The 11,992-nt window shown below is 46.3% G+C and overlaps 1 protein-coding gene across 1 annotated transcript in view; it reads left to right on the forward strand.

The window, feature by feature from the left end:
- Window positions 1–11,992, forward strand: part of LOXHD1 (lipoxygenase homology PLAT domains 1) — a 285,489-nt gene that overhangs the window by 213,867 nt on the left and 59,630 nt on the right. Inside the window, exon 32 of the mRNA XM_058168108.1 lies at window positions 6,390–6,495. Coding sequence (XP_058024091.1) covers window positions 6,390–6,495 — 106 coding nt within the window. The remainder of the gene's footprint in view (window positions 1–6,389; window positions 6,496–11,992) is intronic.

The following is an 11,992-nucleotide window of genomic DNA, read 5'->3' on the forward strand; positions in this document are numbered from 1 at the left end:
ATTAGCTCCTCTCTTTTTTTTCCTGGTTGGGATTGTTTTTTCACCCCTGCATGCGATGGGAAGGAACTGGAAGCAGGACATTGTTAGTGAGTTTCTGTCTTTTCATCCTCCAGTCACATAGCCACGCCCACCCAGTCACATGATCCCCCAACCAAGCCATGTCCACAGAACTGGTAGCAAAATCCCTGTCCCACCCCTCAATGCCCAGCTGAGCCACGCGATCATCAGAGCCTTATTTTTTACTTTTAAAAGCATTTTTAAAAGCATTTTAACAACCTCTTTGGCTGAAGAGGTTGTAAAAATGCTTTTAAAAGGTTAAATCAAGGCTCCGACAATCCCAGCTGAGGTGCCAGATCATCAGAACCTTTTTTTTACTTTTAAAAGCATTTTTTAACAACCTCTTTGGCTGAAGAGGTTGTAAAAAAATGCTTTTAAAGGGTTAAATCAAGGCTCCGACAATCCCAGCTGAGGTGCCAGATCATCAGAACCTTTTTTTTTTTACTTTTAAAAGCATTTTTTAAAAGGTAAAAAAGCTGAAGCCTGCTAGGCAAAAAATGGGGTGGGGGGTTCGTTTGAGAGAGAGAGAGGGAGAGAGAGGGAGGGAGGGAGGGAGAAAAAAAGGAAGGAAGGAAGGAAGGAAAGAAAGAAAGAAAGGAAGAAAGAAAGGAAGAAAGAAAGGAAGGAAGAAAGAGGGAGGGAGGGAGGAAAAAGGAGAGGAAGGAAGGACTACAAACCTGGCATTAGACGCAGCTTCAAGGGATAATCCAGGTCTGGAAGGGACCTCGAGGTCATCTAGTCCAACCCCCTGGCCAAGCAGGACATTGTTAGTGAGTTTCTGTCTTTTCATCCTCCAGTCACATAGCCACGCCCACCCAGTCACATGATCCCCCCCCCCAACCAAGCCATGTCCACAGAACTGGTAGGAAAGAAATTTAGATTTCACTGCCTCAAATACTGGGATACTGCTATCATGTCTCCCCAAGTCCTTCTTTTCTCTAGACTAGCCAAATCCTGCAACCATTCCAATGAAGCCTAATTAACTTCCTCCCCTTTTAAAGGCAATGAATAATAGCAACTCAGTAAGCCAGCTCCCACTGGAGTCTTCTTCAGATACTGGTATTAAATACGACACCACCTGACTTGTCTCTGAAGACTTCCCATTTGCCCCTATGTTAATATATACGTGTTATCCTGGTAATGTGCAATTAAAACATTACTTTGCCTTATAAAATAAATCCTTGCAAATCAATCCGTTTTTCTCAACTGCCATACAGAGTTTTCCTGGGCGAAAGGGTGAATGCTGCCTATTAATTTTGCATGCTGCCTGTTAATTAATCCACATACTCTATTTTGAATTCCAATTAGCTCCTCTCTTTTTTTTCCCCTGGTTGGGATTGCTTTTTCACCCCTGCATGCGATGGGAAGGAACTGGAAACAGGACATTTGTCACAGAATGGATGAAATAATGGAGTGACGGGAAACAGGACATTTTCCATGGAAGAAAGATTTAAGACTGGAGGAGGAGGAGGAGGAGGAGGAGCCTGAGCAGCAAAGTTGCAAGAGGGGCTGTGTATGGTTAGAGAGCGGTGCTAAAATGTTCATTTTATTTTGTTTTATGTTGAACGGTGAACCCACCTGGAGTTGAACTGAGTGGAATCAGGTGATATATCAGTGATTAATTTATTAAGGGTAGTGCCAGGGGTGAAATGCTCCCGGTTCGGACTGGATCCGCCAATCCGATAGCAATGGCAATGGCAGTGGGTGGTTCGGAGAACTGGTAGCAAAAATCCCTGTCCCACCCCCCGAATGCCCAGCTGAGCCACGCGATCATCAGAGCCTTATTTTTTTACTTTTAAAAGCATTTTTAAACAACCTCTTTGGCCGACGAGGTTGTAAAAAAAAATGCTTTTAAAGGGTTAAATCAAGGCTCCGACAATCCCAGCTGAGGTGCCAGATCATCAGAACCTTTTTTTTTTTACTTTTAAAAGCATTTTTTAAAAGGTAAAAAAGCTGAAGCCTGCTAGGCAAAAAATGGGGTGGGGGGTTCGTTTGAGAGAGAGAGAGAGAGGAAGGAAGGAAGGAAGGAAGGAAGAAAGAGGGAGGGAGGAAAAGGAGAGGAAGGAAGGAAGAAAGAAAGGAAGGAAGGAAGAAAGAAAGGAAGGAAGAAAGAGGGAGGGAGGGAGGAAAAGGAGAGGAAGGACTACAAACCTGGCATTAGACGCAGCTTCAAGGGATAATCCAGGTCTGGAAGGGACCTCGAGGTCATCTAGTCCAACCCCCTGGCCAAGCAGGACATTGTTAGTGAGTTTCTGTCTTTTCATCCTCCAGTCACATAGCCACGCCCACCCAGTCACATGATCCCCCCCCCCCCCAACCAAGCCATGTCCACAGAACTGGTAGGAAAGAAATTTAGATTTCACTGCCTCAAATACTGGGATACTGCTATCATGTCTCCCCAAGTCCTTCTTTTCTCTAGACTAGCCAAATCCTGCAACCATTCCAATGAAGCCTAATTAACTTCCTCCCCTTTTAAAGGCAATGAATAATAGCAACTCAGTAAGCCAGCTCCCACTGGAGTCTTCCTCAGATACTGGTATTAAATACGACACCACCTGACTTGTCTCTGAAGACTTCCCATTTGCCCCTATGTTAATATATACGTGTTATCCTGGTAATGTGCAATTAAAACATTACTTTGCCTTATAAAATAAATCCTTGCAAATCAATCCGTTTTTCTCAACTGCCATACAGAGTTTTCCTGGGCGAAAGGGTGAATGCTGCCTATTAATTTTGCATGCTGCCTGTTAATTAATCCACATACTCTATTTTGAATTCCAATTAGCTCCTCTCTTTTTTTTTCCTGGTTGGGATTGTTTTTTCACCCCTGCATGCGATGGGAAGGAACTGGAAGCAGGACATTTGTCACAGAATGGATGGAATAATGGAGTGACGGGAAACAGGACATTTTCCATGGAAGAAAGATTTAAGACTGGAGGAGGAGGAGGAGGCTGAGCAGCAAAGCTGCAAGAGGGGCTGTGTATGGTTAGAGAGCGGTGCTAAAATGTTCATTTTATTTTGTTTTATGTTGAACGGTGAACCCACCTGGAGTTGAACTGAGTGGAATCGGGTGATATATCAGTGATTAATTTATTAAGGGTAGTGCCAGGGGTGAAATGCTTCCAGTTCGGACCAGATCGCCTGATCCGGTAGCGATGGCAGCGGCTGGTTCGGAGAACCGGTATCAAAAATCCCTGCCCCACCTCCCCCGATCTGCCCCAGCTGAGCTGCGCGATCATCTGAGGGTTTTTTTTTTTTACTTTTAAAAGCATTTTTTCTTCGGCCGGAAAAATGCTTTTAAAAGTTAAAAAAAACCCTGTGATGATCGCGTGGCTCAGCTGGGATCATCAGAACCCTTTAAAAGCTTTTTTTCCTCTGGTGATCCCAACTGAGTTGCCTAATCACCACAGGCTTTTAAAAGCATTTTTTTTACAACCTCTGCGGTCGAAGAGATTGTAGAAAAAATGCTTTTAAAAGTAAAAAAAGAAAAAGAAAAGAAAAAATTGGCCATGCCTACCCAGTCACATTACCCTGCCCCCACCAAGCCACGCCCACAGAACTGGTAATAACAAATTTTACATATCACCACTGGGTAAGTGCCCAAAATTATTAAGTTTGAATAGAAAGGTAAGGTGCTGAAACAAATAGGAAGAACCTAGTTGTTACATTTGAACCTAGTTGTTACATTTGGAATTACAACATAGAACATATAGGTTTTGTTTTCCTTTGAAGATGTTTTGCTGCTCATCCAAGAAGCTTCTTCAGCTTCTTGGATGAGAAGTGAAATATTTTTAGAGAAAAACAAGAAAACAAAGGTGCTGTTTCAAGAATGCCTCTTGAAAAAGCACCTTTAGGGCAGGGGTGAAATCTAAAAATTTCCCCTACCGGTTCTGTGGGTGTGGCTTAATTGGTGGGCGTGGCTTGGTGGTCAGGTGACTGAATGGGCATGGCCAATAATAATAAAATAATAAAAATAATAAAGTATACAAAACTTGGGAGGCACCGGTCTACCTTCTTTAAAAATAGAGGCCCCGGTCTACCAATTGCTTTTTACTGAAAGGCCCCGGTCTACCAAGTGCCTTTTTTTGGCAGGCACCGGTCTACCTTCTTTAAAAAAAGAAGGTCTGGTCTACTATCCGCCTACAGTGCTGATCAGCTGTAGTGCGGCCCTTTGAAGCGTTGCGGCAGTCATTTCAGGCCGTTTGCAGCTATATCACCACCAAGAGCTCCAGGGACAGAGAAGAGGAACAGCGAGAAGTGGGCAGTGGGGGGGGGGGCAGGGATTTTTGCTACTGGTTCTCCGAACTACCCTCCCCAATGGCTACCGGATTGCATGATCTGGTCTGAACCGGGAGCATTTCACCTCTGCTTTGTGGAAACCGTGGTCTGGATGCCTGCCATACTCACCAAGCCATGCCATGCCCACCCAGCAATGCCCACAGAACCGGTACTAAAACAATTCGGATTTCACCACTGCACCAAGGAATTGCCATAGTAGGCATAATCATATACCAAATGCTCTTTTATTAAAAGGCACACTGCTAATAGCTAGTCTTTCCCATAACTGCGAGAGGGATCTTGGAGCCCTAGTGGACAATCACTTCCTGACAGTTAGAACAATTAATAAGCGGAACAACTTGCCTGCAGAAGTTGTAAATGCCCCAACACTGGAAATTTTTAAGAAGATATTGGATAACCATCTGTCTGAGATGGTGTAGGGTTTCCTGCCTGGGCAGGGGGTTGGACTAGAAGGCCTCCAAGGTCCCTTCCAACTCTGTTATTATTATTATTAAACATGAGCCAGCAGTGTGCTACAGCTGCCAAACAGCCAGCACAATCATATACTGCATTAACAGAGGGATAGAATCAAGATAATGTGAAGTATTAGTACCACTTTATAAAGCCTTAGTAAGGCCAGAATTAAAATACTGCATCCAGTTTTGGTCATTACAATATTAAAAAGATGTTGAGACATTACAAAGAGTGAAGAGAATAACAAAGATGATGAGAGAACTGGAGATTAAAACATATGAAGAACAGTTGCAGGAATTGGATATGTCTCGTTTAATGAAAAGGAAGACTAGGGGTGACATGATAGCAGTCTTCCAATATCTCAGGGGTTGCCACAAAGAAGATGGAGTCAAGCTATTCTCCAAAGCACCTGAAGGCAGAACAAGAAGCAATGGATGTAAACTAATCAAGGAGAGAACGAATCCAGAAATGAGGAGAAATTTCCTGATAGTGAGACCAATCAATCATGGAAATATTTGCCTTCAATAGCTGTAGATGCTCCAACACTGGAGGTTTTTAAGAAGAGATTAGCCAGCCATTTGTCTGATCTTGGAGGTCTTCTAGTCCAGAGGTCTCCAACCTTGGCAACTTTAAGACTTGTGGACTTCAACTCCCAGAATACCTCAGCCAGCAAAGCTGGCTGAGGAATTCTGGGAGTTGAAGTCCACAAGTCTTAAAGTTGCCAAGGTTGGAGACCCCTGTTCTAGTCCAAAAGTTGCCAAGGTTGGAGACCCCTGTTCTAGTCCAAAAAAAGGGCCTCTGGTGGCTCAGCAGACTAAGTCTGCCTGTTATTAACACAGCTGCTTGCAATTACTGCAAGTTCAAGTCCCACCAGGCCCAAGGTTGACTCAGCCTTCCATCCTTTATAAGGTAGGTAAAATGAGGACCCAGATTGTTGGGGGCAATAAAAGTTGACTTTGTATATAATATACAAATGGATGAAGACTATTGCTTAAGACAGTCTAAGCCGCCCTGAGTCTTCGGAGAAGGGCGGGATATAAATTCAAATAATTTTTTTTAAAAAAAAAACCACCTCCTGCTTAGGCAGGAAATCCCACACTACTTCAGACAAATGGTTATCCAACATCTTCTTAAAAACGCCTAGTGTTGGAGCATTCGCAACTTCTGGAGGCAAATTGTTCCACTGATGAATTATTCTGACTGTCAGGAAATTTCTCTTTAGTTCTAAGTTGCTTCTCTCCTTGATCAGTTTCCATCCCTTCTTGTCCTGCCTTCCGATGCTTTGGAGAATAGCTTGACTCCCTCTTCTTTGTGGCAGCCCCTTAGATATTGGAACACTGCTATCATGTCTCCTCTAGTCCTTCTTTTCATTAAATATTCTTTTCATTAAACATTAAAATCGTTTAAGGCCGCTTTGTAAGCCTGTGGCCGAACAAAAGTTTGAACCAGAACTTCCTTCCAGTCCCAAAAAATAAATTCAGCAATAAAATAATCTCCAGCGGTGAGAAATATCTCCTGACTCAGGAAGAAAACAGGTGCGAGTACTGGTGTTCCTTCATGTATTTGTGCTGTCTTATTAGAACTATGATCCTGGCTGCCCGAGCGTAGGAAACGCATCCCTGAACCGAGACAACAACGCCAATCTAAAGGACAAGAAGACCAACAGCTCTGCACTCGATGGGTCACGTAAGAAAGTAATACCGTGTGGAGAAAGCAGGATATAAAACTGTTCCAGGCTTGTACCCAGACTCAGCAAAACCTCTCTATTTAGGGGTGGGCTTCAAAAAATTTAGCAAGGGGTTCTCTGCCCGGTTTCTGGGTGGGCGTGGCCATGGTGGGCATGGCCTAGTTGGCCTCCTGCACCATGGCGGGGTGTGTGTGTGTGTTTTGCCCTCCCTGGGCTCCAGAGGCTTTTCTCGAGCCTCTGGGAGGGTGAAAATGGTCTCCCCAGGCTCTGGAGGCCCTCTGGAGGCTGGAAACTGGCCTATTTCTGGCCTTCCTGAACTTCTGGTAGGCCCGTTTTTCACCCTCCCTGAGCCTCCATGCGCACCCTGCCCTTAGCTGCATCCAAAACGGACCAAGTGGGAACTCCTGGGAGGTGTGGGATGGGGTGAGTGGGGCCAGCCAGGAGTGGGATTTGGGGGTTCTCCAAACAACACAGAATCTTAGCTACAGGTTCTCCCGAACCCTTGTGAACCCCCAGCAGCCCACCCCTATCTCTATTGTATCTTACTGAAGTTATGGATCTATGTCTAGATCCATGTTTTTTAAACTTGGCAAGCTGGCTGGAGAATTCTAAGAGTTGAAATCCACACATCTTAAACTTTCTGGTTTTCCTTTGAAGACGTTTGGCTTCTCATCCAAGGAAATTCTTCAGCTCTGACTGGATGGTGGGGAACGGAAGGATTTATTCTCCTTGCAGGCAGCTGCTCATTTTGCATTATTTTTAGAGTCATTGAGGCCACCTGGAAGTTTGTCTGTGTCGTCAGGGTCACCTGAGTGGTGCAAATGGGTGTGAAGCTGCCAGCACTGAAGTTATATGTCCTAATAAATGGTTCTTTGAGGAATTTGCCTGCCTCGGAATTGTTTTTGCTATGAGTGTATTATTTGGAACTCTGACAGGAGCCGCCTTAGAACTGCTGAAAGGACTGTGTTGCAGACTGGAGATAGGTGGTGCTGTATCCCTCCCTCTCTGTTAAGGGAGGGCTGTTCAATTTTGACGTAGATGCTCTAACTCCTCTTTCAAACTAGCGGTCCTCTCTGTCCAAAATATGGACAAAGTTCCAAGAAGGCTGCACACCCACTTGTACTACTCAGGAGAACCTGAGGACACAGATAAACCTCCAAGTTGCCTCAATGACTCTCTTAAAAAAATGCAAATGACCAGCTGTCTGCAAGGAGTTTAAATCCTTCCGTTCCCTACCATCCAGTCAGAGCTGAAGAAGCTTCATGGATGAAAAGCAAAATGACTTCAAAGAAAAAGACAGAAAATCCAGTTGCCTCTTGAAAAAGCACCTTTGGGACAACCATGACCTGGATGATTGAGAATCTCCATAGACACACATTTTAAAGTTACCAAGTTTAAAAATACTGGTCTAGACTGTTTCACACACATTTTAGTAGGTCTTTGACAATTCACCACGGCCAACTCACCATGGCCAACTCACCACGGTCAACTCACCATGGCCAACTCACCATGGCCAACATGCTGCAGCCAACTCACCATTGCCTACTCATAATGGCCAACTCATAATGGCCAACTCACCATGGCCAACTCACTATGTGCAACTTGCTGCAGCCAACTCACCATGGCCAACTCACTATGTGCAACTTGCTGCAGCCAACTCACCATGGCCAACTCATAATGGCCAACTCATAATGGCCAACTCACCATGGCCAACTCACTATGTGCAACTTGCTGCAGCCAACTCACCATGGCCAACTCATAATGGCACTCATAATGGCCAACTCACCATGGCCAACTCACCATGGCCAACACACCATGGCCAACTCACTATGTGCAACTTGCTGCAGCCAACTCACCATGGCCAACTCACCATGGCCAACTCACCATGGCCAACTCACTATGTGCAACTTGCTGCAGCCAACTCACCATGGCCAACTCACCATGGCCAACTCACCATGGCCAACTCACCATGGCCAACTCACTATGTGCAACTTGCTGCAGCCAACTCACCATGGCCAACTCACCATGGCCAACTCACCATGGCCAACTCACCATGGCCAACTCACCATGGCCAACTCACTATGTGCAACTTGCTGCAGCCAACTCACCATGGCCAACTCACCATGGCCAACTCATAATGGCCAACTCACCATGGCCAACTCACTATGTGCAACTTGCTGCAGCCAACTCACCATGGCCAACTCATAATGGCCAACTCATAATGGCCAACACACCATGGCCAACTCATCACAGCCAACTCACCATGGCCAACTCGCCATGGGACACCTCACCGAGGGACAAGAGCTAGAGTTAATATAGAAGAAATGGTGAAATAGGATCATTAAATAAAGAATGCAAAAGGAGAGACAAAATGAAACATGAATGACAACAATTAAAATATTTTTAAAATTTATTTTAAATAATTACATTTAACAATTAAATTTACATAATTTACAATTAAATAACATTGTTAAATTGTTCGGTGGAGAGTTCTCCTGCAGCCAGTTGACCGTAGCTAGTTGTCTCGTGATGACTCAGCCATGGCAAATTGTCCTATTCTGGTTTTAGTAGCTTCAGGCTATGCTAAACATGATTGGGGAGGACAAAGTCCCAGTAAATGCCAGAGTAACAAAACATGGAAAGTCATACAGGTAACAATATGAGGGCAGAGCCATTTTTCTGCCATTTTTGTTTGTTTCCTATGTTGGGATCGATCCTATAGCTTTTGTCTGTACTTTAAACACAGAATGAAAGGAAGCCACGCTACTAGCTTCCAGGAATTGTGGCTGACAGAAGGTGCTCCAATGGTCTCATACAGGTAGTCCTCGACTTACAACCACAATTGAGCCCCAAATTTCCATTGCTAAGCAAGACAGTGGTTAAGTGAGCTCTGCCCGATTTTACGACCTTTCTCACCACAGTGGTTAAGCGAATCGCAGCTGTTCTGTCCTCCTTTGCCTCCATCCGAGTGACGGATTAATTAGCTGGCACTATCAGCTCTGGCAGCAAAATAGCGAGCGTCTGCCAAGTGTCTCTGTTATTTCCCTCGACGCCGATGAATCACCCAGGAACAAACTTCAGTTCTTAGTTAATGAGTTGATTTGCCTGCTATGAAGAGGCACAGCAGCTCTCGCTGCCTTTATATCCTATGGGGTGTGGCACTTCCTAGGCCTGCCCCACCCCTGCTTCTGTTGTTCCCTCCTCTCCTGCCTACAAAAGGGTCCAACCAAGCCTGATTGCCATCAGCTGAGCCTGGAGGCGTGGCCTGGGAGGGAAGAGTCAGGGGACGGAGGCCTTGTTATCTCTTCCACCTGGCCTGCCTCTGGCTCCTGGAGCTGAGCCAGGGAAGCCAGTGCTCCCGAGGTAAGTCCTGACGGCCCTTCCCCCTCACTATCCAAGTCACTTTCTGGCAGGAGGCCCGGCTCAGGGGGGTGAAGACACAACAACAGCAGTCGCTACGTTAGTAACACGGTTGTTAAGTGAATCTGGCTTCCCCATTGACTTTGCTCATGAGGTCACAAAAAGGGATCACATGACCCCTGGGACCCTGCAACCGTCATAAAATATGAACCAGTTGCCAAGTGCCCAAATTTTGATCACGGGACCATGGGGATGTTGCAACAGTCGTAAGTGTGAAAAACAGTCATCAATCACTTTTGTCAGTGCTTGTGATGACCTAAGGCATGACACAAAGGCAACACAGCCAGAGAACTGATATGAGTCCCTTTATTATCACCAACTGTGCCCCCCTTATGTCCCTTTCAACTCTCTGGCCTGGAGAGAGAGCTCTTCCACCAACCTGTTATAGTCTTTGGCTGGCAATACTTCAGTCCCAAACATTGTAAGCAGAAAACTTCTGTTCTGTCCTCCCTCACCTCTGTCCGAATGATGGCTTAATTAGCTGTCACTATCAGCTCTGGCAGCAGAATAGCGGCGTCTGCCAAGTGTCTCTGTTATTTCCCTCGGCGCGATGAGTCACCCAGGAACAAACTTCAGCTCTTAATCAGTGGATTTGCCTGTTACAAAGAGACACAGCAGCTCTGGCTGCCTTTTATATCCTGTGGGGTGTGGCTCCATGACTCAGCACTTCCTAGGCCTGCCCCACCCCTGCTTCTGTTGTTCCCTCCTCTCCTGCCTACGAAACCAAGCCTGATTGCTGTCAGCTGGGTCTGCAGGCGTGGCCTGGGGGGGGAAGAGTCAGGGGATGGAGGTCTCGTTATCTCTTCCACCTGGCCTGTTTCTGGCTCCTGGAGCTGAGCCAGGGAGGCCGGTACTCCCAAGGTAAGTCCTGACGGCCCTTCCCTCTCACTGTCCAAGTCACTTTCTGCCAGCAGGCCCGGCTCGGGGGGGCGCAGACACAACAACTTCTAACAAAAAATCCAAAGGCAAGACAAGGTAATTAATCTGGCAGGGCAAGCAAAATTCCAGAAGTGAAGTAGCACGGCAATAAATCAAGCCAGTTGAGAGGATGCCAGGATTCAAAGAAACCCCAGATAAACTCAGCGTTTGTTCCTGACAAATGGCCCTCCCATTTGCCTTTCCTTTTAAACTCCAGCAGCACCTGTGTCTTGTAAAGAGGATCGGGTCCCTTCCCTCCCTCGTAAGCCATGCAACCCACGTTTCTGTCTTCTCCATTCCTCTCTGCCGCTGCCTAGGATGAGGAGGGGGTGGGGCCTTGGTCTTCATCTGAATCCCCTCTCTCTTGTTCTACCTCTCCCCTGCTTTTTGCACAGCCAATGGATCTGTTGTGACCCAGATTCGAGCAGGTAGCAACAAACGCAGTCCTTAATGAAAATAAACTTTATTCAAACAGCTGGGAATTGACCCATTCCCAGCGTCGTGAAGCTCAAAAGAAAGCAAAGGCTTCTCACACAAAACAGTCTGTCATTATTTCCAAACTGGTCCAATTTAGATAATTGCCAAAGTCCTTTGCAGATAAGCGTCTCGAGCAGAGAATGAGGAGCTGCCAAGGTCTTCTTGGAGAAACATCCAGAGCAGAGAATGGGACGAGCGCAGTTCCAACGTTGTTTCCCAGCAAACTGAGACACCGATGCCGGTCTCCTTTTAAACCTTATGGGAGGGGCCAATTATCTCTTGGCCCTACCCCCGAGGTGACCTCTCTGCTTGAGCTGCTCGTGCCTCTTGGCAGCTCTTCTCATTCGGGCTTTAGGGACAGGCTTTCCCAGTTCCTCCTCCTCCTCGCTACTCTCGGCCTCTGGAGGCTCTGGAGTCTGCACCCCATTTCTCGATGGCCCTGGCCTCGCCTCTGCCTCATCACTGTCCAATTCTGCCATCAGCACTGTAGGCTGCTGACGGACCACAACAGGATCCACTCTCTCACTCTCTGTCAGCTCTTCCTCTTCCCCTTCTGATTCAGACTCCGTGTTCTGTCCTCTTCCGCCTCCGTCCGAATGATGGCTTAATTAGCCGGCACTATCAGCTCTGGCGGCAAAAGAGCCAGCGTCTGCTAAGAGCCCTCGTTATCTTCCACGACGC

This window comes from Ahaetulla prasina, chromosome 2 (genome assembly GCF_028640845.1).
Source record: "Ahaetulla prasina isolate Xishuangbanna chromosome 2, ASM2864084v1, whole genome shotgun sequence".
Taxonomy (NCBI): domain Eukaryota; kingdom Metazoa; phylum Chordata; class Lepidosauria; order Squamata; family Colubridae; genus Ahaetulla; species Ahaetulla prasina.